Source organism: Esox lucius, chromosome 9, assembly GCF_011004845.1.
Source record: "Esox lucius isolate fEsoLuc1 chromosome 9, fEsoLuc1.pri, whole genome shotgun sequence".
Taxonomy (NCBI): domain Eukaryota; kingdom Metazoa; phylum Chordata; class Actinopteri; order Esociformes; family Esocidae; genus Esox; species Esox lucius.
This window is the reverse complement of record NC_047577.1, coordinates 22,876,140-22,901,728: the sequence shown is the minus strand read 5'-3', so window position 1 is coordinate 22,901,728 and position 25,589 is coordinate 22,876,140. Positions and strand designations below refer to the sequence as shown.

General features: G+C 40.1%; 1 protein-coding gene across 2 annotated transcripts in view; it reads right to left on the bottom strand.

Moving 5' to 3' along the window:
* Positions 1–25,589, bottom strand: part of LOC105026822 (mitogen-activated protein kinase kinase kinase kinase 3) — a 105,148-nt gene that overhangs the window by 59,730 nt on the left and 19,829 nt on the right. For both annotated transcript variants that reach the window (XM_010898561.5, XM_010898560.5), the window contains exon 2: positions 9,219–9,276. In XM_010898561.5, the coding sequence (XP_010896863.1) occupies positions 9,219–9,276 (58 nt within the window). The remainder of the gene's footprint in view (positions 1–9,218; positions 9,277–25,589) is intronic.

Here is a 25,589-nt window from a genome sequence, read left to right as displayed (position 1 = left end):
GTCCAGCAAACGAGCTGGACTAATAATATCAATTAAGGACCTGTCATTGATTTTAAGTTACAACGGGTATTGACCGAAAACATTTTATAAATTGCCAACATTTATTTGGTTTGTTGGCAAATCGTCCAGCATACATTTTTAGTTTTTGTTCGGTTGAGCCTGTCAACCATTCAGACTAGGCTATGATATATTAATGCTTTCCATTTTCAATAAATTCGCACACATGTCCTTATTGTGTGGGGATTGAAAGCAAAAAAAGTAAATAATCAATTATGAATTAAGTCTAAAACACAAAAGAATGTGCAGCAAGTGAAGGGGTTTATTGTTTATTGTAAAAAGGATCCCCATTAGCTGTCACCAAAGTGAACAAGAAACTAGAGAAGAGTCAGTCAGGAAGGATAAGGAGAGAAAAATTGTCTATGGCCACCATCAGCAAAACCATTCCATTTTTGGGGGTTGTCTTGCCGTTGCCTCTCCAGTGCACCTGTTGTCACTTTCATTTGCACCAAAACAGATGACATTGACTTGGTGTTAATACTGTGATGATTGTGTGTTGTTTAAACTTTTTTGAGCAGTGTATATAGGGCTTCACATTTACATGCTCATGCAAAAAAATAAATAACATCAGGTAAAAAAAACAATCTAATAACTTAAAATGTTGAATCCTTTATTAAATGCATTCTGGATACATAAAACAAAAATACAAGTCAAATTCCTGTCCAGTACGGTCAAGGGCCCTGAAGACACCCGCTTGGTTATCATGCAGACCAGGTGTTGCTATTGGCTGTTTGCAAAAGTTGTCAGAGCCTTTATAAAAAGACCCCATTTGTCTTCTCTTGCCGGGAACTTATGACAGACAACACAGTACATCCGAGTTCCATCGAAGTCAAAACACTAATGTGATCCAGTTTTTGGGGCTAGGGCCTTGTTCAAACAAATTGAACAAGGCCCCCCATTACATGCAGTATATGTATAACATGTTTGCTGTAAAGAGAACTACTGCTAAAATAATTGCATTCGGAATTGATACGGTACAAAGACCTGGACATCCTTTAGCTACAAACGAATTGACTGTACATGGAGAAGACAAAGAAAAAATATCAAAATAAAGCCCTGCCGCTCAAAAGAAAAGGAACATTTGGCCTAGACGTCATTAAGAAATCAAACTGCGCAGAACAGAACAAATTGGAGCCAGCAGAAAAAGGGCATATTAAATAGTATCTAAATCACTTCTTTGAATTCTGCACAGGGTGTCTCTAAAGCAGGGTCAGCCAATGAGATCACATGGCCCAGACAACTGTTTCTAGGCAACATCAGCTGTGCTAGCTCTGAAAACCTTATATTAGTTGGGCTGGTTTGAAAAACGTCTGGGAATCAGTTTCACATTTGAGATTGAAGCAGAACAGCACATTTAACGAGGTACTGAATGTCGGGCACAGTGACATGTTAATGTGTTATTCGCCCACCTAATGTGTGTGTTTGCGTTTCGCTTGGTGAGTGTCTAATGTCATTGGTGACACAACGAGACCATGTCACCAAAAAACACACTCCAGGACACCGTAGCGACACAGTGTTGACATCTGCCAAGGGCGCAAGCTGCCCCGGCTGTGATGCGTGCTGTCAGGCACCTCCATGTCACTCCGCCCTGTCACAGTGGATCGTGGCACCTTCCCCTCGTCATGCCCGCACCAGTGACATTTTAAGAGCTAGGGGAAACCTCAGACGCATGAATTTTAGATAGGGTCCTAGCAGTGCATCAGTGTGAGGGGTAATAAAAGACCTCTGGACAGAACTCCACAGCATGCAACCCACCTGATAATTGTGGCCTCATGCACAGACAGACATTATACTTTCTCACCATTATCCAATTCCAACTAACACGGTCAAACTAGGGAAACAGCAATGCCCTGTCTGGAGAATTCAATTCTGCAGTACAGATACAGTAGGACAACATCCAACACCTTGACATTCACAAGGGAAACTGTTAATTGGTGGTTGAACGCTATTCAATATGGCGTAAAAATATCTAATATCATGTATAAACTTCGAGCTCACACAGTGGTTGGTTCTCCAAAAGTGGAAAAATTTGTGGCTATACCACCAGACTGGTCAAAACTATTTTCACAAATGGGGAGCCATTTGACTAGTGTTCCCAACAACACATAGACAGTAGAGCATCCTTAAATGATAAACAGGTTGGGACATTCATTGTAATTCATAAGAGCCGTTGAGAGGAAATGCCTTGGGCGAATACACGAGGAGGGCAAACACTCCGATTGGCCTATTGATTTGATTGACGCCTCACTGTCGCTGCTGCATATTAACTCCTCATCTTGCCGGCCTCCGCAGAGGAGATCAAGGGATGGAATATGGTTCTACAGAACTCATTAGTATTCATCCTTGTCATTAATATTTAAAGGAGGCTCAGTTGTATTAGAACCCAGACAACCATGTTCTGTACAAAAAGGTGTTTGTTTGTATAGTCAAAAACAACATGTTTTTAAAATTAAAAAGGAAGTTCCCCCATATTACAAAATAAGGTCTATTTGTTCTCTTTACTCTGAAGAGTGTCAATGCCATGCACAATGAGACTGTCAGAACCAGGGAGAAGGTAACAAATACTGATCTTGTAATTTAGTGAATTATCCTCTTAAAACACAAATAATGGTCAATAGGTTTGGATGACCACACAAATGACAAAAGAAAAAAGAAAAACGCCTATATCATGAGCATAACCCAAAAAACACCACAACATACAACTCAGAATCAATTCCTGTCATTGTAAAATTACACAGCCACCTTATGATAACAGGAGCACTAAGAGCGAGGGAGAGAGGAGTTGCAGTAGATCAATAAACTGTCTGTTATGGTTAAAAGCAACTTCAGCGATACGACAGGTCCCACACTACAAAAGCCAAGCAGAAATCTTCCCATCTTGTTTCTAAACAAACAAGGCTGCTTCTTAAAGAGCACCTTGGTCCAATTAGATAGGGAACAGGCTGCCGTTCGGAATGCGGCCTGAGAAAGTGGCAAGAGCTGTCACAGCAGATATGGTAAAGAGCTGGTTTGACATTAAAACGAGAGGATTGGGAGAGTCAGGGGGCGGCTCGGCCCTTTAACCTACCGCTCCCAAAATAGCGCTGGTTGGACGATGACGACAGTGACACATTAAATTAGGGAAGTCAACATTTCATAGCCATTGTACATTAAAATGAATGACTGAAAGTCAAATATTGGCGAGCGCTTGTGCATGAAGAGGTTGCGGACGTCTTGGTTATTTATTTGGAAACAGGACCTTCCAGTCTCTCGAAATCTTACCAGCAGTAACATGCGTGCCTCCGGCTGCATATCTGTACACACACACACACACACACAAATACACACTGGAGTAACCAGCCCAAACACACACAAAACCAAGCCTACCATCAGTATGCAAGTATTTATCTAGTCTAGCCCTAGCCACTCAAAACCCCCTAAGCGTGTTCGTACAAATTATGGCTCCCCAATTTCACCGTAAAATGATGAAAGTCAACTAAGAGTGATAGGTTAATAAAATGGGTTTTTTCTTGTTAAAATAGCACCAATAACTATCAGATAGCGACCACTGCGATTCAGTGCTGGTACACCCTTTAAATTGTTGGCAGCAGACAACATAGCAGTAAGAGCATCTGACCTGTGATGCTAGATCAAATTCTGAGAAAGCAAGGTGAAAACTTTGTCATTCTGCACTTGAGAAAGATAGTTAACACTAAATGCAAATGTGGTCCCTTTGGTAAAAGCTTTTGCTAAATTACTGAAATATAATATATCAAATAATATAATTTTTCTTGCTAATATTTTTTTCATAGTACTGTGTATCATGTTTCACTAAGGTTATTTTATTAACTTCAATTTATTGACTTTAATTAACCACCTAAGGATTTGAATCAGAATCCAATAATATATATAGTAATAATGTATAGAAAGTACAATTTGAGGTGTACCCAATTCTACATTGATCCCATACCACCATACTGTTTGATATGACTCACTACCAAACATGTAGTCAACACTACAAAAACATTCTTTGTGTTTATTTCCGCAATAAGCCAGAAAGGACTATTTTATATGGCCAATAAACCACAGCTATGTTCTGTTCCTTCACACAGTGGCTGAAATCCAGCCCTTTGTATATTGACCAAATGCCACAAACCGATAAGACGCCTAATAGCCATTACAAACTTGTTAACAGCATAAATATAACAATAAGAATCCTTTTGCCGTAACCGTGGTATATTGTCAAATATTCTACCACTTTCAATCAATCAACATCAAGCACCTGGTTTATAAAGTGACTACAAAAAGACTGTACAGAACTATATTTGTCCTACACCTCATGTAAACCAGTTAAAAAAGATCTTAAAGAATTTGATTGGATTGTTATAGGCATTGTAGTAACCGCTGTACTCCAAATGTTTTACTTATCCAGGATGACTGGCAGTAGTGATTGCACACATTCCCATACCTTTTTGCGTTGGCCCCTTGTGAGACTCATTGTAAGCGCATGCTTTACCAATTGAGCTACACAGGGCCAATGGAATTAGAGTTTCAGTACAGCTCTTACACCTCCTTAAATAAATATTAGATTTGGCTTTCATTACAAGAGTGGAACATCACTAGGAAAACATATTACATATGATCAAATCAACTGCAACGGATTATCCTAATCAATCCATTTATCATAACCAAGGGACAGAAATAAGCTTAGGCTAAAAGTTATCAGCATCAGAGGGCTAGTTCACATTTATTCCCAAATATGGAAGCAACAGAACAGAGATGCAGTAAAGAGATTACAAAAAGTCTTTAGAATGAAATGGGGCCTTTGACTGGTGACAGAAGGTTTTTCACCAGACACAAGCCAAATTATTAAGCCCCTTTCATTATAGCAATTGTGGCTAATGACATATCACTAGGTCTAATTGTGGATGACTTGCATTTTTTAACTAAGAAAGAAAAGAAAAGTGGAATGTTAGAAATACATATTGTATTGAGTTGGCCTATATTACATCTAATTCATTATTTTGAACAAAGATATTATTGTATACAATTTTTTATAAATAATCCCAGAATATGGATTATTGAAAAACTGTGCCAGATGTTTTGATGAATTTATTTGTGTTAGTATGGGGCTGAAATACAAATCTGCACCATTGGAGTGTGCCACGCCAATGGATGAGAAACACTAACAATGAGGGATAACACTTTGAGTTAGGGAGACCGGCAGCCTTCTAACATTGTTACATTGCAACATTCAATGTGCTTTGATAATTCAAGAAGTTTGAGTGCTTCGATTCCCTGCTATGCAAGAACGCAAAGTTGCACAGAACCCTTCAAGGTACTTAGAAGAAACAGCTCCATAAGAATGGTGTGTTTTTCTTTTTTTAGAATTATAAATCAAGGCTTTTGAATGCCTGTCAACAGCGGACCAGAATCCCAAATCGGGATTCCTCACTAGAAAATAGGGAATTGGCCTTCTCCTGATAATCTTTCTCAGCCGGAGGCTGACAGCCTGGCTTCAAGCTCCAACAAGTTTTCTTTGAACGACTTAATAAAGCCTAGACGTCTGAGGCTGAGATTAAGACGGATTTGCTCTGTGAGTCTCCCAGGCTCACTTCACATTCCTAGCCTGACTGAATGACTGCAACACACATCATTTCCTAGAGTACATCGGTTTTGGTCATAGGCAGTGCCCTATTTGGTGGATGCTGAAATTCAATGTCAACAATATTCAGGGCATCCTGCAGATGCTCTAACACAGTGACATAGTGACTTAGATCAGCAATTAGGATGATTTTTTTCAAACCTGTGGCAATCAAACCCACAACCTTGATATTTTAAGTGCCAAGCTCTATCAAAAGAGCTGCACAGGGCCCCATATTGGCATTGTACTGCCTAATGCAGTGCTTCCCCACTCCATTCCGCCATTTCCCAACACTAGCCCTGGTAAAGGGCGCCAGCTGAAACTTGTCAACTAATAACCATCAAGCCCTCAATCAGGTGAGTTTGTTGGAAATGTAAATCAAAATGTGTACTGTTGCATGTACTGGGGGTTGGAAACTGACCTTTTGCACAACTGACTATTACATGAAATAAGACACTTGCAACACTTATCCAAAACTATATGGAGTGATGGTATTCTAGATATGACAAAATAGGTGATTTAGCAGATGCCTTTTACACATATTTCAGTACTTGGGCCAGCGTGTTGCAAGAGTTTTTTCCAGAAAAAGTAGTAGCTTGGATTCAAACCCACACAGCAGTACATGTGCAGCATGGGTAAGGGCTGGAGTGCTGAACCACCTGGAGACCATAGCATGTACATGTGCAACATGGGTAACAGCTGGAGTGCTGAACCACCTGGAGACCATAGCATGTACATGTGCAACATGGGTAACGGCTGGAGTGCTGAACCACCTGGAGACCATAGCATGTACATGTGCAACATGGGTAACGGCTGGAGTGCTGAACCACCTGGAGACCATAGCATGTACATGTGCAACATGGGTAACGGCTGGAGTGCTGAACCACCTGGAGACCATAGCATGTACATGTGCAACATGGGTAACAGCTGGAGTGCTGAACCACCTGGAGACCATAGCATGTACATGTGCAACATGGGTAACGGCTGGAGTGCTGAACCACCTGGAGACCATAGCATGTACATGTGCAACATGGGTAACGGCTGGAGTGCTGAACCACCTGGAGACCATAGCATGTACACTACCACAGCATAGCTGTTGTCTAGATGGGAATCCTGAGCTGTGGGAAGGGTTGAAAGCAGGTGGCATATTGTTTTACATTCCCTTGTAAACTGCTGCATCGTGCCCAGTTCTGCAATCTTTTGTCAGGATGTCTTTTTCAGCATATAGTGTCTAGCCATAGCCTAAAAGCACTTTGTCATTCTATTATTGTGGAACTTATAAAAATACACGAGTTGTGAGTAGAGGTGAATATAAAAGGCCTTTAAAAATCCAATAAAGTTTATTTGATAAAAATACAAATCTACTAGGTAAATTCAATTGAGAACAATTTAGTCTTCAGAGCATCGACCTGGGAGCAAATGTGTTTAAATGCCCTGCTCCATGACAGAAAAAATGTTTTTACCCCTTGCCGGCTCAGGGATTCAATTTACACTGAACTAACATACAGCTCTGCAAAAAATTAAGAGACCACTGCAAATTCAACGCTTCTGTTTCTCACTCAAATAAAAACAAAAAACCTGGCAATCCTAGTTCAGCCGGTCCGCAATAAAATGTGTTAATTGTGTCTGACCTCTCGAGAATCAAACCCAGGTCGCCAACGTGAAAGGCTGTGATGTTAACAACTACGCCAAAGAGTTGTACATTTACCAGTTGTCAGTATAGCCTCTTGACATGTATAATTTTGTCACGCATTAACATCACACGAGTTTCAATATTTTGTGAGACACCATTAAGCATTGTGTTAAACTGAGTAACGTTTCTTATTAAATTTACCTCCACCACAAATAGAATTTATAAACTGTATGACTTTTGCCACTGGCTGTTTTAAAACCATATTAGCAAATAATATGTCACTACATGCCATTAAGCATTGTGTTAAACTGAGTAACATTTCTTATTAGGTTTACCTCCACCACAAATAGCATCTATGAACTGTATGGCTTTTCCAACTGGCCGTTTTAACAGCTTATTAGCCATTTGTGAATGACACTAATACAAGTGTCATTCACGACACTTGTAGGCCTGTTGGACATAGAGCCAATTTCTGCAAAACTAAATTAAAAACTACATTATGAACATAAAATATTTTTCCAACAGCTTTGGTGGACATTCCCGCAAAACTGCATATCTTACCATGGCATTTTGCATTCCCAAAGAAAAAAGGCACCGGTGTAATGATGCTCTTTAACCAGCTTCTTAAAATGACCACCTGTCAGATGGATGGATTATCTTGGTAAAAGAGAAATCCTTACTAACAAGTTAATAAAGTTTTTAACAACATTCAAATGAAATATGCTTTTAATCAAACCTAGCCGGATGTGATTAATCTCTGAAACCAGGAAATGTGTTCACCCAAGTGAAGACCTTACAGAGTATAAGAGCATGTGTGAAAACATTTGCCTCAGGCAGAACTTTATCAAAATCAGCAATTGGCAGGTTGTTGAAAACACGACTTTAAAGATAAAAAAAAAATGTAAATATACATTGATGGCATGGTCAAATTCAAGGGTATTGAGCTTAGTATAAAGTAGGTATAAGCAACATACTCAAATAAACATTACCACTAATGCCATGATCTCACTGGGTTATATAGCCTTGTGGTTAAAGCCCCAAACCAGTAACAGAGGGTTAGTGATTTGGAGCCCTGACCGACAAGTAAGTGGTCGTGCCCTTGAGCAATGCACTTGACCATAAGTGCAACTAAGTTGCTCTGGATAAAAGTGCCTGCTAAATTATGTAACAATAACAATATACTTCACTGATGTGTATTACTATCATTATAGCCAGGGCCCTGGGGCAAGGAAAGCCAGTTACATACCCTGTGGCTCTCCAGAAACCAGGTACGGCCTGGGGTATTCAGGTTGCATGACACTTGTATTTACACTAGAATCTTGAGTCAGTGGAGTAGTAGGGGGAGGTGAGAACAGAATAAAATGACAAAAAACATTTATGGCTAAATAACACATATGGGCAATTACAGAAGCAAGATTTAAGACCATCTGCCATGAGAATTTGTTTTTGGGATTTTTTATTTGATATTGCAGTCATGTGAGCAGTGATCCACAAGATCTAAGTTCAGAGGTAAAAAGGAAGCTTAAACTAACACCAACATTTAACGGGGAAGTCTTCTTACTTGTGATCATCAAGTTCTGTTGCTGATGACCATTCAACAGGGAGCGCCATGTTGGGAATGAAGTAAACAAACTTTTCAATGAAGCTAAATGCCATTCAGGTCATGGGGCTGGACTATACATCATTTCAGTTGGATTTAAATCTAAATGTTGTCCTGATGAATTGTGATAAAGAAAATACGGTCTTGAGGAAGTGAGGCGAGTTGGGGAAAGTTGCCCTGGATGCCAAGATTGTCAGTTCAGCATTTTCCTGCTGAATGGGAATTGGGGAGGGCAATCGGCTCCTAGACCTATACCTAAAGGAAACTTTCCACTCAGAATGAGAAGAGGGAGGTGAGATTCTTACCGGGCTCCAGTTTGATGACCTTGATGGCTGCCAGCTCCCCTGTGGTAACGTTCCGAGCCTGGAAGACAGACAAGAGAAAGGGTGAGGACATCGACCAGCCTTCCAAAAACACACACGGAAAGACATGGGCGATCGATGAAGAGCTGCCCAAGAGCACACCTTGAGGACGCTGTGCTTTAAAACCAAGGCTCGACTGAGAAGTGTGCTTGATCAACTTAAACAGCTATAGTGAAAAAGTGCTTAGTCACGGTGACACCGTTCTTTGAAGAAACTGGTGTAGTGGTACTACAGCTTATTTTGGTTCCGGTAACACTCCCTTTGTAGACTACAGAGGATCTACAGGTGGATCAGTAACATTATAATGATCTACTAACCCTAACGATAACCGATTCTAAATTGAACCCTAACCCTAGGAAGCAGTTGATTATCATTAGTTTGTTTATAGTATGGCTATCGTCAGATTATCTACAGATGGACATTGGGAATCTTAAAACACATTGTAAATTGTATTTTGTTAATGAAACATTTGTTTCCATGTGTTCAGTGAGAAGACAAAAGTCAGTATGGCTTGAGAAAGACTGATTCATCAGGACCAAAAAATATAATTCACTTTTTGTGGAAAAATGCAAAACCTTGAATATAGGTTAATTGTGCACTGATAAGTCTAAACAAAGTAATCAAACAAAAAGGCAAAGAAGGATTACAGTAAGGCTTCAGGGTAAACATTTGGTCATTTTGCAGACGATCTTCCTAGGCCACTTGTGGTTGGCGCTTTAATCTTTATATAGCTGGGTGGGACAACCACCCAACCCAGTAATAGTAAGTACATTTTTCTCAATGAAGTATGCTTCAGTAAAGTCAGTGCTAGCTGGGGGGGAAGGTGTTAGGGGAGACGTGTGTATTTCAGGAGGTTTTAGAAAATCTGCAGGGATTCTGCTATCTTGGCTTCAAAAGCAAGGTGGTTCCTCCACCTGAACAGAGAGGCACTTTGATTGAGATGAACAGGAGCTAGACTATCTTCCTGCACAGGGATTAAAGCTGAGGTTACAGTTGGCGTAAGAAGGCAGTGAGGTGAAGGTCAAGTTAGTGTTAAGATCAGTGTTGGGGGGGTTTAGACTGCTACAAGAACACTTTTCCCCTTCAGATTACACTCTCAAGAGGCAGTGGATCGAAGGCGTGGGAGGAAACGAGCAGGATCAATGATATGAGTCTATTCTTTTCACGCTTTCTAACTGCTCTGCCATCAGAAGATACACAGAAGCCCAGTTAAGCAGCAGGTGTGATGTGCCAGAAAAATCACCCCCACCCCCAAAAACAAAAAAAAAGATTTGAGCAGGCAAGCACTCAGTGCAAGTTAATGATGGTCTAAGCTCCAAGCGAATGCCACAGAAAACAAAGCGTCAGCAGGGTGCAGCCATAAGATACCCAAGATGCCGTGTGTAGAAGGACGTCCGTAGCCGACGCCAGGGAGCAAATGTCCTACTTATAACGGCATCACAGCATTTGTTACAGCAAAGGTTGCACTTCCGCACTTACTCGGAAGCGATTAGAAAAGAAATACATTGATTTTACACACAAGACAGAAACATTTTGGCAAAACACACACACACACCCCCTTGAGAAAAGTGTTAATTAAAACCCAGTTGAAATGTAATTCTAATTCCCATGTCTCCTATCACTAATTACCTGGGCACGGTTAACTAGTTCCTTATGGGAAATGTAGACCGATGAGAGATCAATAGCTTGTTTAACTACGCTGGTGGCGTTAACAGACTACTGAAGGTCGATATCTCATTACATAGAGAACGACAAATTGGATAGGCCACCACTGTGTTAAATACCAACATCTTCGAAGCGTGACAATGACCTCAACACCACCCAATCTAACCCTCGAGAGGAGACCTGGGGTTCATGGGAAACTGCCCACCAGGTATCGACCTGTGCCAGTGAGGGGGCTGAGATAGAGGAAGGACTTGGTTGATGATGAGACTTTAGCATGGTTTCACTTTTAGGTTTACAAACGACTCCAGAGGCTTTCTGCTCCAAGGCCCGCATCGCCTCAGGAGAAGAGAGACAGTCAGTAGGATTACCTGGTCTTATCTCACTCTAGCTTGGGCGCCTGCAAACTAATGCCACTGGGAGTTGTTGTAAAATGACAGGATAGTAGATACAACAAGATATACTGTATATAAAAATAAAGAACATACCAAGATCAAGAAAAAATGTACAGTGTCTTGAAACAGTTCAATGTATCATTTATAATTGAGTAATGGTTAGGGGTCTGAATACTTTAGCAAGGATGTTTTATATTAAGGAAATTAAAGAAGAAAGTAATCCACTAATCCACATTCCATCCACCTGCCAAGACCCAGTGGAGAACACATTTCAATAACTTAGAACAGCTAGAAGAGCTCACGGCAACTAGCCTACTTGATTGGAATCCAAAAGGTATGAAAGTATGACACTAAAGACCATCAGAATTAGAAACTCTTGCAGCTCCACCTCATTCCTCTAAATAACAGGCAATGCAAACCCAGTGCACTGGAACCACATCCCCTGGCTTGTCTATTGACAGAGGTAACAACACAATTTGTTACTATGCCATCTCAGATTTACCAAAAAAGGTAGAGGACAAACTGATGGGCCATTAAGCCTTTACTCTTGCCTCCAGTTTTCTTTGCTTGTCCTCTCTAGGGACCCTCCAAACCCCTCTGCTTCTGCCAACCTTCGTCCTCCAGGCTGCCCATGCCCTGTTCACACCAATGTGCTCCATCGGGGGTGCTAACCCCCCTCTCCCCCACCCCAGTGCCATCCACTCAGCTAAGGCAGCACAGGTGCAGTGAACAGCAGGGCCTTTGGCTACCATCTCAGGTAATTACAGCCAGAGAAAATAAATCACAACAGGTCAACGGGACACAGGCCCCAGGGACTGCAAGGTTTGCGTTCACTGTAAAGCAGAATCTGGAGCATCTTTTTCTTTGCACCGGGATTAAATGTATATGTTCACAGCCTTGAGTATGTTACATTTACAAGAGTCGGTTAGCAGACACTCTTATGCAGAGCGACATTCTGTAGTGAGTTCATGCATTTGTATGCTTTTTCGTACTGGCCGCCAGTGGTGAAAAATGTTGTATACAAGCAGACTATTCCGGAATAATGTTTTCGGGATATTTAGAAGAAAACGAGAAAAGCATAAGTATGAACAAGATGGACAAGGAAGAAAAATGTATACTGACACTTTGGCTAAAATGTCACACTAAATTCCATTTAGACATGCAGTGAGGGGGTGCCTTGTGTCTAATTAATCTGGTCCTAAATGTCAGAAATCTAACAGACACATGGCAGGAGGGAAACTACAAGAAGCTCATGACAGACAGTCCTGTCTTTATTGAGCAATTTAATGTGGGATTTGAACCACTACTGAACATGACGTTGTGGATTGTCCTGAAAAGCAAACCATAGAAATGTAATTTGGAAAAAGGAGGTTTATGATTTCACAACTGTAATCAAATAAGACAAAGAAATAATCCTTGTTCTGTTCCTTTTTTCCCCCCTTTTTAAACTGAAAATGCCCTTTTTGTCCCTTTAATATTGCCTGTTCATTGTAGAACTCAAGGAATTCGACTCACGTCCTGGTCTGAGTGAAACAAGACCTACCATTGATCCAGCAGCTTTGTTTAGAAAGTATAACAGATTGGGGTGGCTAATGGTAAAATGGTAATCTTCCATGGTAAAAAATAAAAAAATAAAAAACAGAACTTAATACTTTGAACTTATGAACTTACAAAGGAACATTTTCACAGAGGGAACTTTAAAGTATTTAACATGCTAATGGGATAGTTAACCAAAATTACATTAATTGAATGTTCTTATGCTATTTCCCAGGTAAAGAAAACAAATGTTCCCTTTAAAATTGTTTAAGTCAAGTAAAACCAGCATATGATCATGGAAGGCAACTATAAAAAAAACCATACCATACAAACCAAAAAAGCTAAGACATTAATTCCCAACATTTGCAATAAAGGTTTCATACAATCCATCTTAAATCTGCACTGGTAGGCATATTGGGTATCTACCTACCATGAAGTTAGCATTCAATCTATTTTTACACAGCACATTTAATCCAAAACAGGAAGTTGCAGTAGAGTTGTACAAAACTTTGTCCGCATATATTTTTGTTATTGGTCATCGATATTAGCTAGCCTACTAGTCATCTAGCTGTGAACATTTTGTAGAGAACCTGTCTAACTAGCTGGCCATTGGTTGGGAAACTTACTAAGGGCAATTCTGTAGTAGAGCCTGAACATGGGAAACAATTTCCAATAAATTACTTTAAATATATATTATAAGGCAATTTAGTTAATAGATCTTTCAAACATAGATGAGCCAAAACATTATCACCACCTGCCTAATATGCCTCTTCATGGAATCACCAGATGCATTAAGTCCTGTAGGTTGCGAAGTGGAGCCACTGTTGATCGGGCTTGTTGGTCCAGCACATCCCACAGATGCTCAACTGGATTGAGGTCTGGAGAATTTAGAGGCCAGGGCAACACCTTGAACTTGTTCCTCAAACCATTCCCGAACACTGTGCAGTGTGGCATCAGGGAATACAATTGTCATGAAGAGACGTACCAGGTCTGCAACTATGTATAGGTAGGTGGCACATGTCAAATTGACGTCCACATGAATGCCCGGAGCCAGGGTTTCCCAGCAGAATATTGCCCAGAACATCACACTACCTCCACAGGCGTGTCGTCTTTCCACAGTGCATCATGGTGCCATCACATCCCCAGTAAATAGCGCACATGTACACAGCAGTGTCAACGTGATGTAAAAGAAAATGGGACTCATCAGACTCATTCTTCCTTTAATTGTTCTTGCATAGCTTTGAGCTGTGCTTTGGGTCATTGTCCTGTTGTAGGAGTAAATTGGCTCCAATTAAGTGCCATCTATAGGGTATGGAATGGCGTTGCAAAAAGTAGGGATAGCCTTCCTTCTTCAAGATCCCATTGACCCTGTCCAAATCTCCCACTTTAATACCACCAAAGCACCCCCAGACCATCAGATTGCCTCCACCATGTTTGAAAACTGGCATCAAACACTCCTCCAGCATCTTTTAATTTTGGTCTAGGTCTCACAAACATTCTTCTTAGTGATCTGAATACCTCAAACTTTGTCTGTCCATAACACATTTTTCCTAACTTCCTCTATCCACTGTGTGTTCTTCTGCCCATCTTAATTTTTTTTTTTATTGGCCAGTTTAAGACTAGACTTTTTCTTTGCTAGGCCAGCATCCCGGAGTCAACTTTTTACTGATGACGTTGAGACTGTGTTTTGCAGGTACTATTTAATCAAGCTGCCAGTTGAGAACCTGTGAGGTGTCTGTTTCACAAACTAGACACTCAAGTATTTATCATTTTGCACACTTGTGCACTGGGGCCTCTCACTCTTTCTATTCTGGTTAGAGCCAGTTTGCACTGTTCTGTGAAGGGAGAAGTACACAGCATTGTATGAGATCTTCAATTTCCTGGCAATTTCAATAATTATCTTATTTTTTTATGTTGGTTTACATGCTCTCCGACCAGACGTGTTTGATCGTAAGGATACAACAAAGATAATATTGACACATTTCAAGAATGAGGGCCAACATTTTCCCTTCTTGTTGCAGTTTCTTTTATTTCCCCACTCATCTTCTCTGATTGGCCCAGAGTACAAATGTCTACTAAATGACAAAATCGTCATCGTAAGAAAAAAAAAACACCATCGGAATGGCAACTATAAAGTAGTAACTGCCAATAAAAAATAAATAATAATTACACGCAAAATAAACAGAACTAAAAAAATAAACATGAACTGTACTGTGCACTCATCTATGCCATCAACAAAAACAAAAAGTGTTAGTGTAAATAATGTTACTGTTTTACCTAATTCTGCATCTAAGTGGCCAATATTATTTTAAATAGTAGAGAGACAATGTATACAGTTGCATACATCTTTACTATTAATAAAAATTGTAGATCCCTCATCTGATTATTGCATAAATATAGTGTAGTTGCTAGCACAATGATTTTCAATTTCAATATCAAAGGAAACTTGTCCACTCAGAACTAATGATTCCCTCAGCTTTCCAAAACACTTAACCAAAAGTGTGAAAACCACCCTCAGAGTGTCCTGACTCTCACACCTTCTTGAGTGACACTTCTGTGAAGGTGGTACAACGGTCAACAAGAAGTATTGCTGGGCCATTGCTACAGAGTTGTCGTGCAAGGGAAAAGGAATCATCCAGAACATTGGAGATACTCAAAATAAAAAAAAACGACTTATATGACTTATTAGTCATTTTAAACAGAGGTTACGTATTCATATGTATTACCTAATAATTATCTAAGTTTAATTGAAGGCATTTTAACTACATGAAATCTTATTCAAATATATGCATTATACTCCATTCACCTCATGGGCCATCTCGTTCTACTGAATTGGGTATTTACAGGCCAGCATTAGCAAAAACACAACTTTTGTTTTAAAGCCACACAACTCCCCAGAAATACAATGAGAGTCCTCTTACTTTTGGAAGATACCAAGCCTGATCAAACAACCATGAACAAATTCAGGTTCCCTAGCTGAAAGGGCGGAATGAGCCAAAATGTAACAAACTATTTCAGTCACTTCTTGTATAAATTTTCTAGGTAAGTGGTGATGACAGGTGACAGACTGAACGTTAAGGACGGTAGCCTACTGCTATGAGCTATGGTTACATTACGCTAGCCTAAACGCAGTAGCTTTTAGCCATTGCAAAGACAATGGAACAGTTGGTTAGACTACACTGCAATGTTCTTACTGGTATTCATTTCGAGGAGTCGAGGCGGAGCTGCAGCAGCAATTGCCGCCATCTATCACAAAAACGAGTACGGTCATGTTTTCAGAATATTGGCATCGACTTGGTATATAAATATCGGTTCTTGTGACATCCCAAGCAACTACACAACAATCAGACCAAAATAACTTAAAATTTCAAATGACGTCTTTGAGTAAAAGAAATGTCAACAACATTAAGTGACGATAAAAACAAAATGTATATTTTCAATAGGCAGTTACGTATTGAGTTAAGGATGCAAAAAGAAACCCAAACATCAGAGAAAAGGAAAAAACCGCCATAGTCACAAAACACAAAAGATGGAGACGGGGTACCCCGGGAGAAAGACAGAGGGCTTTTATTATTCTAAGCATCTGACTCCTGAAAAAGATTTTCCAGGATGTGGAAACAATTGTATACTAAGTGATTTTTGTGTCTGACCATTCAGTACAGATGGTTTGACAGTTCGGTACAGAATACCTGAATATTAAGAAATTTTAATTGTTGAAATAACCCTTTATTAAAATATTATGTATTGTTTATATTTACAATATATTAATACATTTCGTTTGACCATTTTCCACATTACAGAAAAATAATCACAACATAATAATTATGAAATAAAAAGTAGTAACCAAAAAGGTGGTAAATAAAAATACATTTCATATTGCAGATTCTTCAAAGTAGCCATACTTTGCCTTGATGACAGCTTTGCACACTTTGCATTCTCTCAAACCAGCTTCATGAGGTAGTCACCTAGAATGTTTTTCAATTAACAGGTGTGCCTTGTTGGAAATTGGTGGAATTTATTTTCTTAATCCGTTCCTGCCAATGAGCTGTGTTGTGACATACTGGGGTTGGTATACAGAGGACCATCATTATGTTCAGTGGGGAGAACAAGTATTTGATACACTGCCGATTTAGCAGGTTTTCCCACTTACAAAGCATGTAGAAGACTGTAATATTTTTCATAGGTACTCTTCAACTGTGAGAGATGGAATCTAAAAAAATAAATCCAGAAAATCACATTGTATGATTTTTAAGTAATTAATTTGCATTTTATTGCATGACATAGGTGACTCTGCAAGGAATACCCAGAGTCACCTATGCTGCAGAGTTAACAGCCTCAGAAATTGGCAATTAACTGTACCTCAGACAGCAGCCCAAATAAATGCTTCACAGAGTAACAGACATGTTAACATCAACTGCTTAGAGGAGACTGCGTGAATCAAGCCTTTATGGTCTAATTGCTGCATAGATACCACTACTGAAGGACACCAATAAGAAGACTTTCTTGAGCCAAGAAACATGAGAAATGGACATTAGACAAGTGAAACCTGTCCTTTGATCTGATGAGTCCTAATTGGAGATTTTTGGTTTTATCCACCAGACACATGGTGGTTCCCACCATGAAGCATGGAAGAGGTGGTATTATGGTGAGGAGTTTCTTTGCTGGTAAAAATGCCTTTTTTAATTCAAGGCAGACTCAACAAGCATGACTACCACAGCATTCTGCAATGATACACCATCCCATCTGGTTTGTGCTTAATGGGACTATCAATGATTTTTCAAACAGAACAATGACCCAAAACACAGCTAATAGCTATTTGAGCAAAAAAAAATAAAAAAATATTTGCATATCCTGGAATTCATTTTTAAGACAACACTTTTTAAATACAGTGTTAAGCCAATTAAATGTAGTTAACCTGACCAACATAAAATAGTTGCCATCTTATGAAATGCTTATTATAACCTTATTTTTGCCTATTTAAATTTTTTCACAAAGTACATTGACAGCAGAGGTGGTCAAAGTCAGGGTAGTGAGTCCCTGAAGGCCCACATGGGGAGATTCCAATCTCTGCACAGTGATTGCGTTACAGGAAGGGACAGTGGCCCAGTTGTGGGACTCCGGTAAATTATTGATGAAATAATGGAACATGTTCATTTTTCTAACCCTGCAAAAATTCGCTTGAAATGCTCAAGTGCAAAAGGATTGGGTGACATCATTAGAGAGGGGTCACTGAGGTAAAAACCTTTGATGCCATCTTGTGTTTTGCAAAAGGGTTTTGCTACGGTGATACTGTGAAGTGGAGGTTTTTCATTGACACATGAGGAGGGATGGCATCACTGCCTGCTCGCTAAGTGTAGTGATTTGATTATGTTCTCATCCCATGAGACAGATGTACTGAAAGACAATATATAGGCCTATTGAGAGTGCAGAGAGGGTAAAGGAAATATTTGAGTTATTACGTTTCAGACATTTCATTGATTGAATACAGAACACATTATAACCTGTTTTCCCAGGCAGGGATATCACTAGGCCTATTTTAGGGGGGCTTTAGACCCCCGTAAAATAATTTATTTTATTCATCAACGGCCATCAATTTCTTTTATTCATCAACCATTCCATCGCACCTAAACTTCTTACAAATTGGTTAAAGATTTTACAGAATCGTGTTCATTTGGTGGCATGTTCAGTTGCGTTTGGTGCTTAGAACGTAACTCGCTCATCTAAAGCAAGCTCTCTTCTGTAAATAGTAGCTACCTACTATCGGCCACCCGCCATTATCGGACGTTTCTAGTGGTCAGAGAAATCCAACACACCGCCGGTGATGAAGGAGGCATGCGATACAGTCATCTCCCAGGTGGAGCAGAGAAGTTCAAAATGTAATAGCACGGGAAATCAACGGTACGTTTTGCTAAACAATATACTCTTTCAGCTAGCCCAACACCATTTTTTACAGAAATGTATGGAGATTATTTATTTTTTTGAGATCTTAAAAATGTCACGTATGGAAATTGTTTAGAGTTGCAGTTTGTGAAATTCGACTTGCATGACAGACCGGATGTCGGAAGGCAAGAAAGCTAGCAACAACTTTCTAGTAGACACTTCAGAGAACTGACATTTGTAATACATACAAAAAGCAATTGTAATGAAATTCAACAAAATAATTAGGTGGCCCATAATTGTGGCCGATAATAGGGCGTCATATTTTTTTAGCTACGTCACAAATCAACTACTGAAAATATAAATTTCCCATTAATGACATGCTAGCTAACATTTGTCACAACTTTTCATCATAAACACTGATGATTTACTCGGTACAAGAAGATGTTTTTCAAAATTGCTGTTGGATATGCCGATAATTGGGAATTCGAGTTATGTTAAATTCTTTGGTTTCAACGGAACCCAGTTGCAAAACTGTGCGTGTTTCTTGTTGATTTAAAATAAATTGACAAAATTACTAAATCTGTTCTGAAATGATTCTTGTGATTTTTGTATATTATTGCTTAATTCTTACTACGTAGATGTCGGGTGCTATGTGACAGGAATTTCATTGTGCTGGATGATGCTATGTTGTCAGTGCATTTGATAAATAAACAATATTAAACCTTTAACTTTTACTATACCAAAAAAAACATTTTGAAAGATAACCCGTCTGTCAACTCCCCCTTTATTTAATTATTTCCCAACTTTTGTCATGTCAAAATAATGAATAATAATAGTAATTTCTACATATCGAGTTTTAAATAAGACTCACAAAAATATATGTTTTTGATTTATTTAGATTTTTTAAATAGAAATACAAATTCCCAACAAAACAATAACAGTAGTCTAAGTCCTACAAATACAAAATATTAACAAAGAAATCTAAATTTGCACGTGGCCTTATTTTAATATTAAAATGTAAATACTAAACTCCACAAAAACATTGACATCTTTTTAAACAATCAAAATACACGTAATCATCAAAGTATAACACCAAGTCAATTAAACTTCAGGGATATCAATCTGTCCAGTTAGGAACCACAAGCGATTGTAAATCAGTGTCACATATTTTGAGGCAAATGAAAGTGACAACAGGTGCACTGGAGAGGCAACAGAAAGACAACCCATGAAACAATAATGGTTTTGCAAATGGCCAGACAATTGCTCTCTCCTTATCCTGTCAGATTCATCTCTTTGTCAGGGGCAACTGGTCATTAGGCGCAGCCCCACCTGTTGTCAACAGAAATAACCTCAACAAAAGTATGTTGTTTTTATTTCTCAAAGATTACTTCCTATAAATTATTATATATGAATATAGCATCTTCATAAATTGCATATCATTTGTGTTAGGATTTTATTTAATGTTCATTGGTCCCTGCCTTGCTGCTTCAGACTGCATTCTGCCGATTTGAGTTCGCAGTAGTAGGCCATAGGCTAAGCGTGAATGTGGGGCTAGCCCCTTTTTGACAATGCAATGTACATTGTACGTGTGAAAATATTAATACGCATGATCAGAATGTTAGTGTGATCAATGTAGATCACACGAAATTGATGCCAAGTGGGGCTGACAGACGGTAGCCCCACTACAGCGTAATTTCGTATTTCAGACCTGATTGGCTGTCTGTCTGTCTGGCGCCAAAATTAGTCTGCAAGAAGAGCAAGGAGGGTAGATTGTCTTAGCTAGCTTGATAGCTTCACAAACGCCAGATAACTTGAGAAAATGAATAAAATGGATTTCTTACTCGAGCACCGGTTTGAAACCCTTAATTTGGAGGAGAAACTTGGAGTAAAGCAACTTGGTGCCCATCAGCCACGGGATATTGTCATCACGCAAATTGCTGGTAAAAGTAACAGCAGGTTTAACGTGGAGTGGTTTTTGAAGAAACGGTTAACATACAAAAGAAGGCACGCTTCTGTTTTCCATGTCTGCTATTTGATGGAGATGGTACTTTGTCGAGGACGGGTTACAAAGATTTGAAACATCTTTCTGAGAGGATTGCAAAACATGAGAGCAGCAGGAGTCATCTGGACAATGCTGTGAAATTGGGCTTACTTGGAAGGGTAAATGACAGTGCATACAGGCGCTCCATTGAGCAGCATAACAAACAGGAGGAAAACAGGTACGTTCTCAGTCCGATCATAACATGTATGAAACTGTGTGGAAAATGTGAAACCGCACTGCGGAGGCACGACGAGTCGGTGGACTACCTGAATCCTGGAATATTCAGATGCATTTGCGAGACTGTGTGAAGACGATTCGAAACTTTAGAGGCACTATGACGCTCAGCCCTTCTTCAAAGGGACATCTAGCACAGTACAAAATGAACTGTTAAGCTGTATGTATGAAGTGTACAGGGAGGAGATACCCAAGCAAGTGGACGAGACATCATTTGTTGCCATACAGACAGATGAGACAACTGATGTCTCCTGTAAATCACAAATGGTGGTTGTGTTGCGATACATGTTGCCTGACAATACAGTGACAAAGGTTTTTGGAGTCACTGTCAAAGATAAAACTGGACTCGGCCTCTCTAATAGCATTAAGGGTGCGCTGGAACCACTGAAGCTGGGAGAAAAGCTGATCTCAGACTAATGATGGTACTGCTGTAATGAGTGGAAACGTCTGAGGGGTACAGACGCTAATGAAAGAGACATACCCTACATGCCCAGTTTGTTCACTGCTATGCTAACCAGCTGAACCTGACAATGCAGCAACTTTGTTCAGCAACGATGAGCATCCTGAAGGGGTTTTTTGCAGTTTTATTTGCTTTTGCCACCTTTTTCTCTGATGCTCCAAAACGTGTTACAGCACTTGCTGAGGCAACACAGAGACGCATTCCAAGCCCACCTGCTGTACCATGGAACTTTAAAAGTAGAACTGTCATGCAGTTTGGGAAAACCGCGCTGCGCTGCTCCTGTGTATGGAGGACATACGCACCCAACCAGGATGGGATGAGTCCACCATAAGTGAGGCATACGGCCTGTCAAAAAAACTCCAGGACCGAGCCTTTCTGCAGCTGCTGGAATTTTTTTTCTTCCTTTTGCCAGAAGTTGATGTTTTATACAACGCTCTCTAAAAACGGAGTGTCGATGCATCTGGATTAGCAGTGCGCTCACCCGTTTCAGGGAGAATGTCCAGAATATGCGGAAGCAAACAGATGAATGGGCTGCCACCATTCACGATGGAACAGACGAGCCAGGCCGGCGAGTAACCAATACAGCGCCGGTGATGAAGGAGGCATGCGACACAGTCATCTCCCAGGTGGTGCAGAGGTTTTCACAAAGTGACCACCTGATTGCTGCCAAGCTGGTTGACAGCTCGCTCTTCCCACAATTTGTCCTGTCATTCCCAACATCTGAGCTTGACTGTGCGTTGAAACGATGGCCTCTAGGAAATTAGGAAAAGGTGAAGTCTGAGCTGACCACTCTGTACCACCACACTGAGCTTCACACTGGTTAGATGGCCCTGTCTCTGTTAAGATCCATCCATGAGAACAACCTAGAGGAGGCTTTTGCTGAGACCGTCACTCTGCTGAAATTTATCATAACACCTATGACGACATCCGAGTCAGGGAGGAACCTTTCAACCTTGAAGAGGGTAAAACCTTCCCTCGCAATACCATGGGACAGCCGCGACTCAACATTGGCCATGTTGATCATCGAAAGCCAGCTGATTCAGTAGCTACTTGACTTCATTCCCAAAGGCATCAAAAAGTTGGCCAAGAGGAAGAACCGCCGTGCCACCTTTCTCTTCAAGTGAGCCCTCAGCCTTGGTGAGTGAAAGCATATTTTATCATCCTGCCTTTGTGGTGCTGGTCCGTGCATTGGTCATATTTTTGTGCTGGATCGATTGATATAAATGGTGACAAGTGTCAGTGTGTCCATGCTTATCTATTAAGGTTGTTGTCATAGCATGGATCTGTATCCCTAAAAGTTGTCTTTCCGCTTCATTGTGGCTTTCAGGGGTGTTGAGCTCATTGCTGTTCGCGTATGGCCCTGTAGGCACATTGGTTCTGAGCTTGGTTGCATTCATAATTTAGGTTTGTAAATGTGACAATGGTAAATTTACATGTGTGAGAGACAAGGAGAGCAATTACACAAAAAGGTCTCTCTTTCTCCAGTTTGTGTACTACAACACCTGGTAGAAGCAAGCCGCTCTGTCGTTAAAAGTGTTTTGTGGAGCCACGCTGTTTGTTGATGTGTTAAATACATTAGTAGCAAGAGGGAGTTTTGTAGCTTTACTGGTATGTATCCTATATAGTTTGTGCCCCACCAGTTTTTACGTATAAAAACACCACTGAGTTGTGTTTTACTAGTGTCATTGTCACTACTGGTAGCATGAGGTGGTACCTGCAGCCCATTCAAGTTGCACAGGCAGTCCAGCTCCTCCAGGATGCCGTGGCTAGAAGGTTTGCTGTGTCTCCCAGTACCAAGAGCATAGAGGGGATACCAGGAGATGAGCCGCTACACGAGGAGAGCTGGCCAGGGCCGAAGAACTTGTTGCGCGATACAATATGCAAAGTTGATTCCGTCGGCTTTTTTGCAGAAAGCCTCCTCAAACGAAAATGTTTTTTTAAAATAGAGCAATGTGGAATGTTTTTGAATACTGTCCTTTAATACTTTTCATAGTTGCCGATGTTGAAGAACAGTCCACTACTTTAATCACTTCTATAGACTTTAAATATTTGTTGTTGTTGTTCCTGCTAGTATCCTAACACTAACAATATAATTAGTATGTGTGCTTTACAGCCTTGTCAATTTATGAATTTTAAATAAGCTAACTGTAACTCTTGGTAAATGGTAAGTTAAACCAGTAAGATAAGATATGTAAGATAAGACGTCGTCGCTGCTTTGGCTGCGAACACAAGCTGCTGTAGAGTAGAAGCATATTTTCGAAACATACAAAGTAGATTTTGAAATAGTCTACATTTAAATGTATTTTTGCTGTTACATTCTCCCAATAGTTGTGTCATTTGAAAAAAAAACAACAGGGAGTTATTCTGTAAAAAGGAAGAAAACTTGGCTAAAACAAGCCAGATAGCACCCTAAGAAATTGTCATCCGGATAGTGTGCTTGGTGTGCGTTATTGGATTGGCTGATTCGTGGATCCAACCCTGCCCACCCCTGAACCATTTATTGAGTACTGAAAGAAATCAAAGACAGAAGCTGAAAACGGAAAGGTTGTGTCATAACAGAGTGTTTATAACCTTTTCATAAGTATTTATTATCAATTGACAAGGCACTCTGTTTTTCCAATATATCAACATAGCCACTTGTTTAAATATAACCCCATGTTGCAAGGAGTGGACAAACATTCCACAGGCCACAGTCAACAAACTGATCAACTCTATGCGAAGGAGATGTGTTGCACTGCGTGAGGCAATTGGTGGTCACACCAAATACTGACTGGTTTTTGGATCCCCCCCGGACCCCTCCAATACAGTGAAATTGCACATTTTATTGGCTACTATAAGGCACACCTGTGCAATAATCATGCCGTCTAATCAGCATCTTGATATGCCACACCTGTGAGGTGGATGGATTATCTCAGCAAAAGAGAAGTGCTGACTAACACAGTTTTAGACAGATTTGTGAACAATATTTGAGAGAAACAGGCCTTTTGTGTACACAGAGAAAGTCTTAGATCTTTGAGTTCAGCTCATGATAAATGGGGGCAAAAACAAGTGTTGCGTATATAATTTTGTTCAGTGTATATTGTCATGGGGTTTTATTGTTGTTTGTTTTTATATTTAATTAAACATAATATGTGACAAATCTTAGGACTTGCAGACTTCTCAAGTGAGCAACAGGTTGCAGTGCGTGTCCTGGTGGTACCCTCCACCAGCTTGCATTACAAAACATCACTCAACGCCGTCCGTCAAGCTCAACATCCTGTGATCCACCGTCCTTCCTGCTAAACATCCACTCGAGGGCTCACCCTAGTGAGGACGTCCATGTGACCGTGGTGGAATCTAGTTCTAGTGGTGGAATCTAGCTCTGTGGGATCTAGTTGCCTCTCCATTTGTTGGTGTTGGATGGATGAGGATAGAGTGGACTTTAATTTCTTTATTTGGATAGAATTTAAGTCATATTAGATCAGTGTCTAAAACAAACTATGCGACAGACATACTTTTAACCAACATTGACCAGCCCATTCATATAAAAGCCTAGATTTCTAAATGAAAAGAAATATGTTTTGGGAAGTATTCCCAGACCCCCCAAAATGAGGCTTAAACCCCCAACCATGGATTGCTAGTGACGTCCCTGTTACCAGGTGTAGTACAAATCTTGTGTATTGGCCCCTGCAACAATGCAGCATGTAAAAAATTGTTAGTTTAATGAGAAGACCACACAAAACTACCAACACAAAAAAAATCAAGTAAACAGTATATAGTTAAATGTAATCGACCAGTGTTTTTAATGTACATGCGACAGCCAATTTGAATGACTAATGACTATCTAGGAGTGTGGGTGAACATGTGGGTGTGTGTTGTGTGAGAATTGGTCAGACCACGTGACCATGGAATGTGTGATTGAGTCTGAGTATGGGGAGTGTTTGGACATTAGCCTTAGTGTGAGTATGTGTGAGAGTTAGCAAAAGGGCTCCAAGGTGCAGGGCAGACAGGCAGCCTTTTTGTTTTTTCATTGAGCTGACGCTTTTGGCCAGATTGCCATAACCCTTAGGGTTAAGTGCCTCACAAGGCCGCAAACATTTATTTTTAACTTTTTGGCTTCTGTGCTG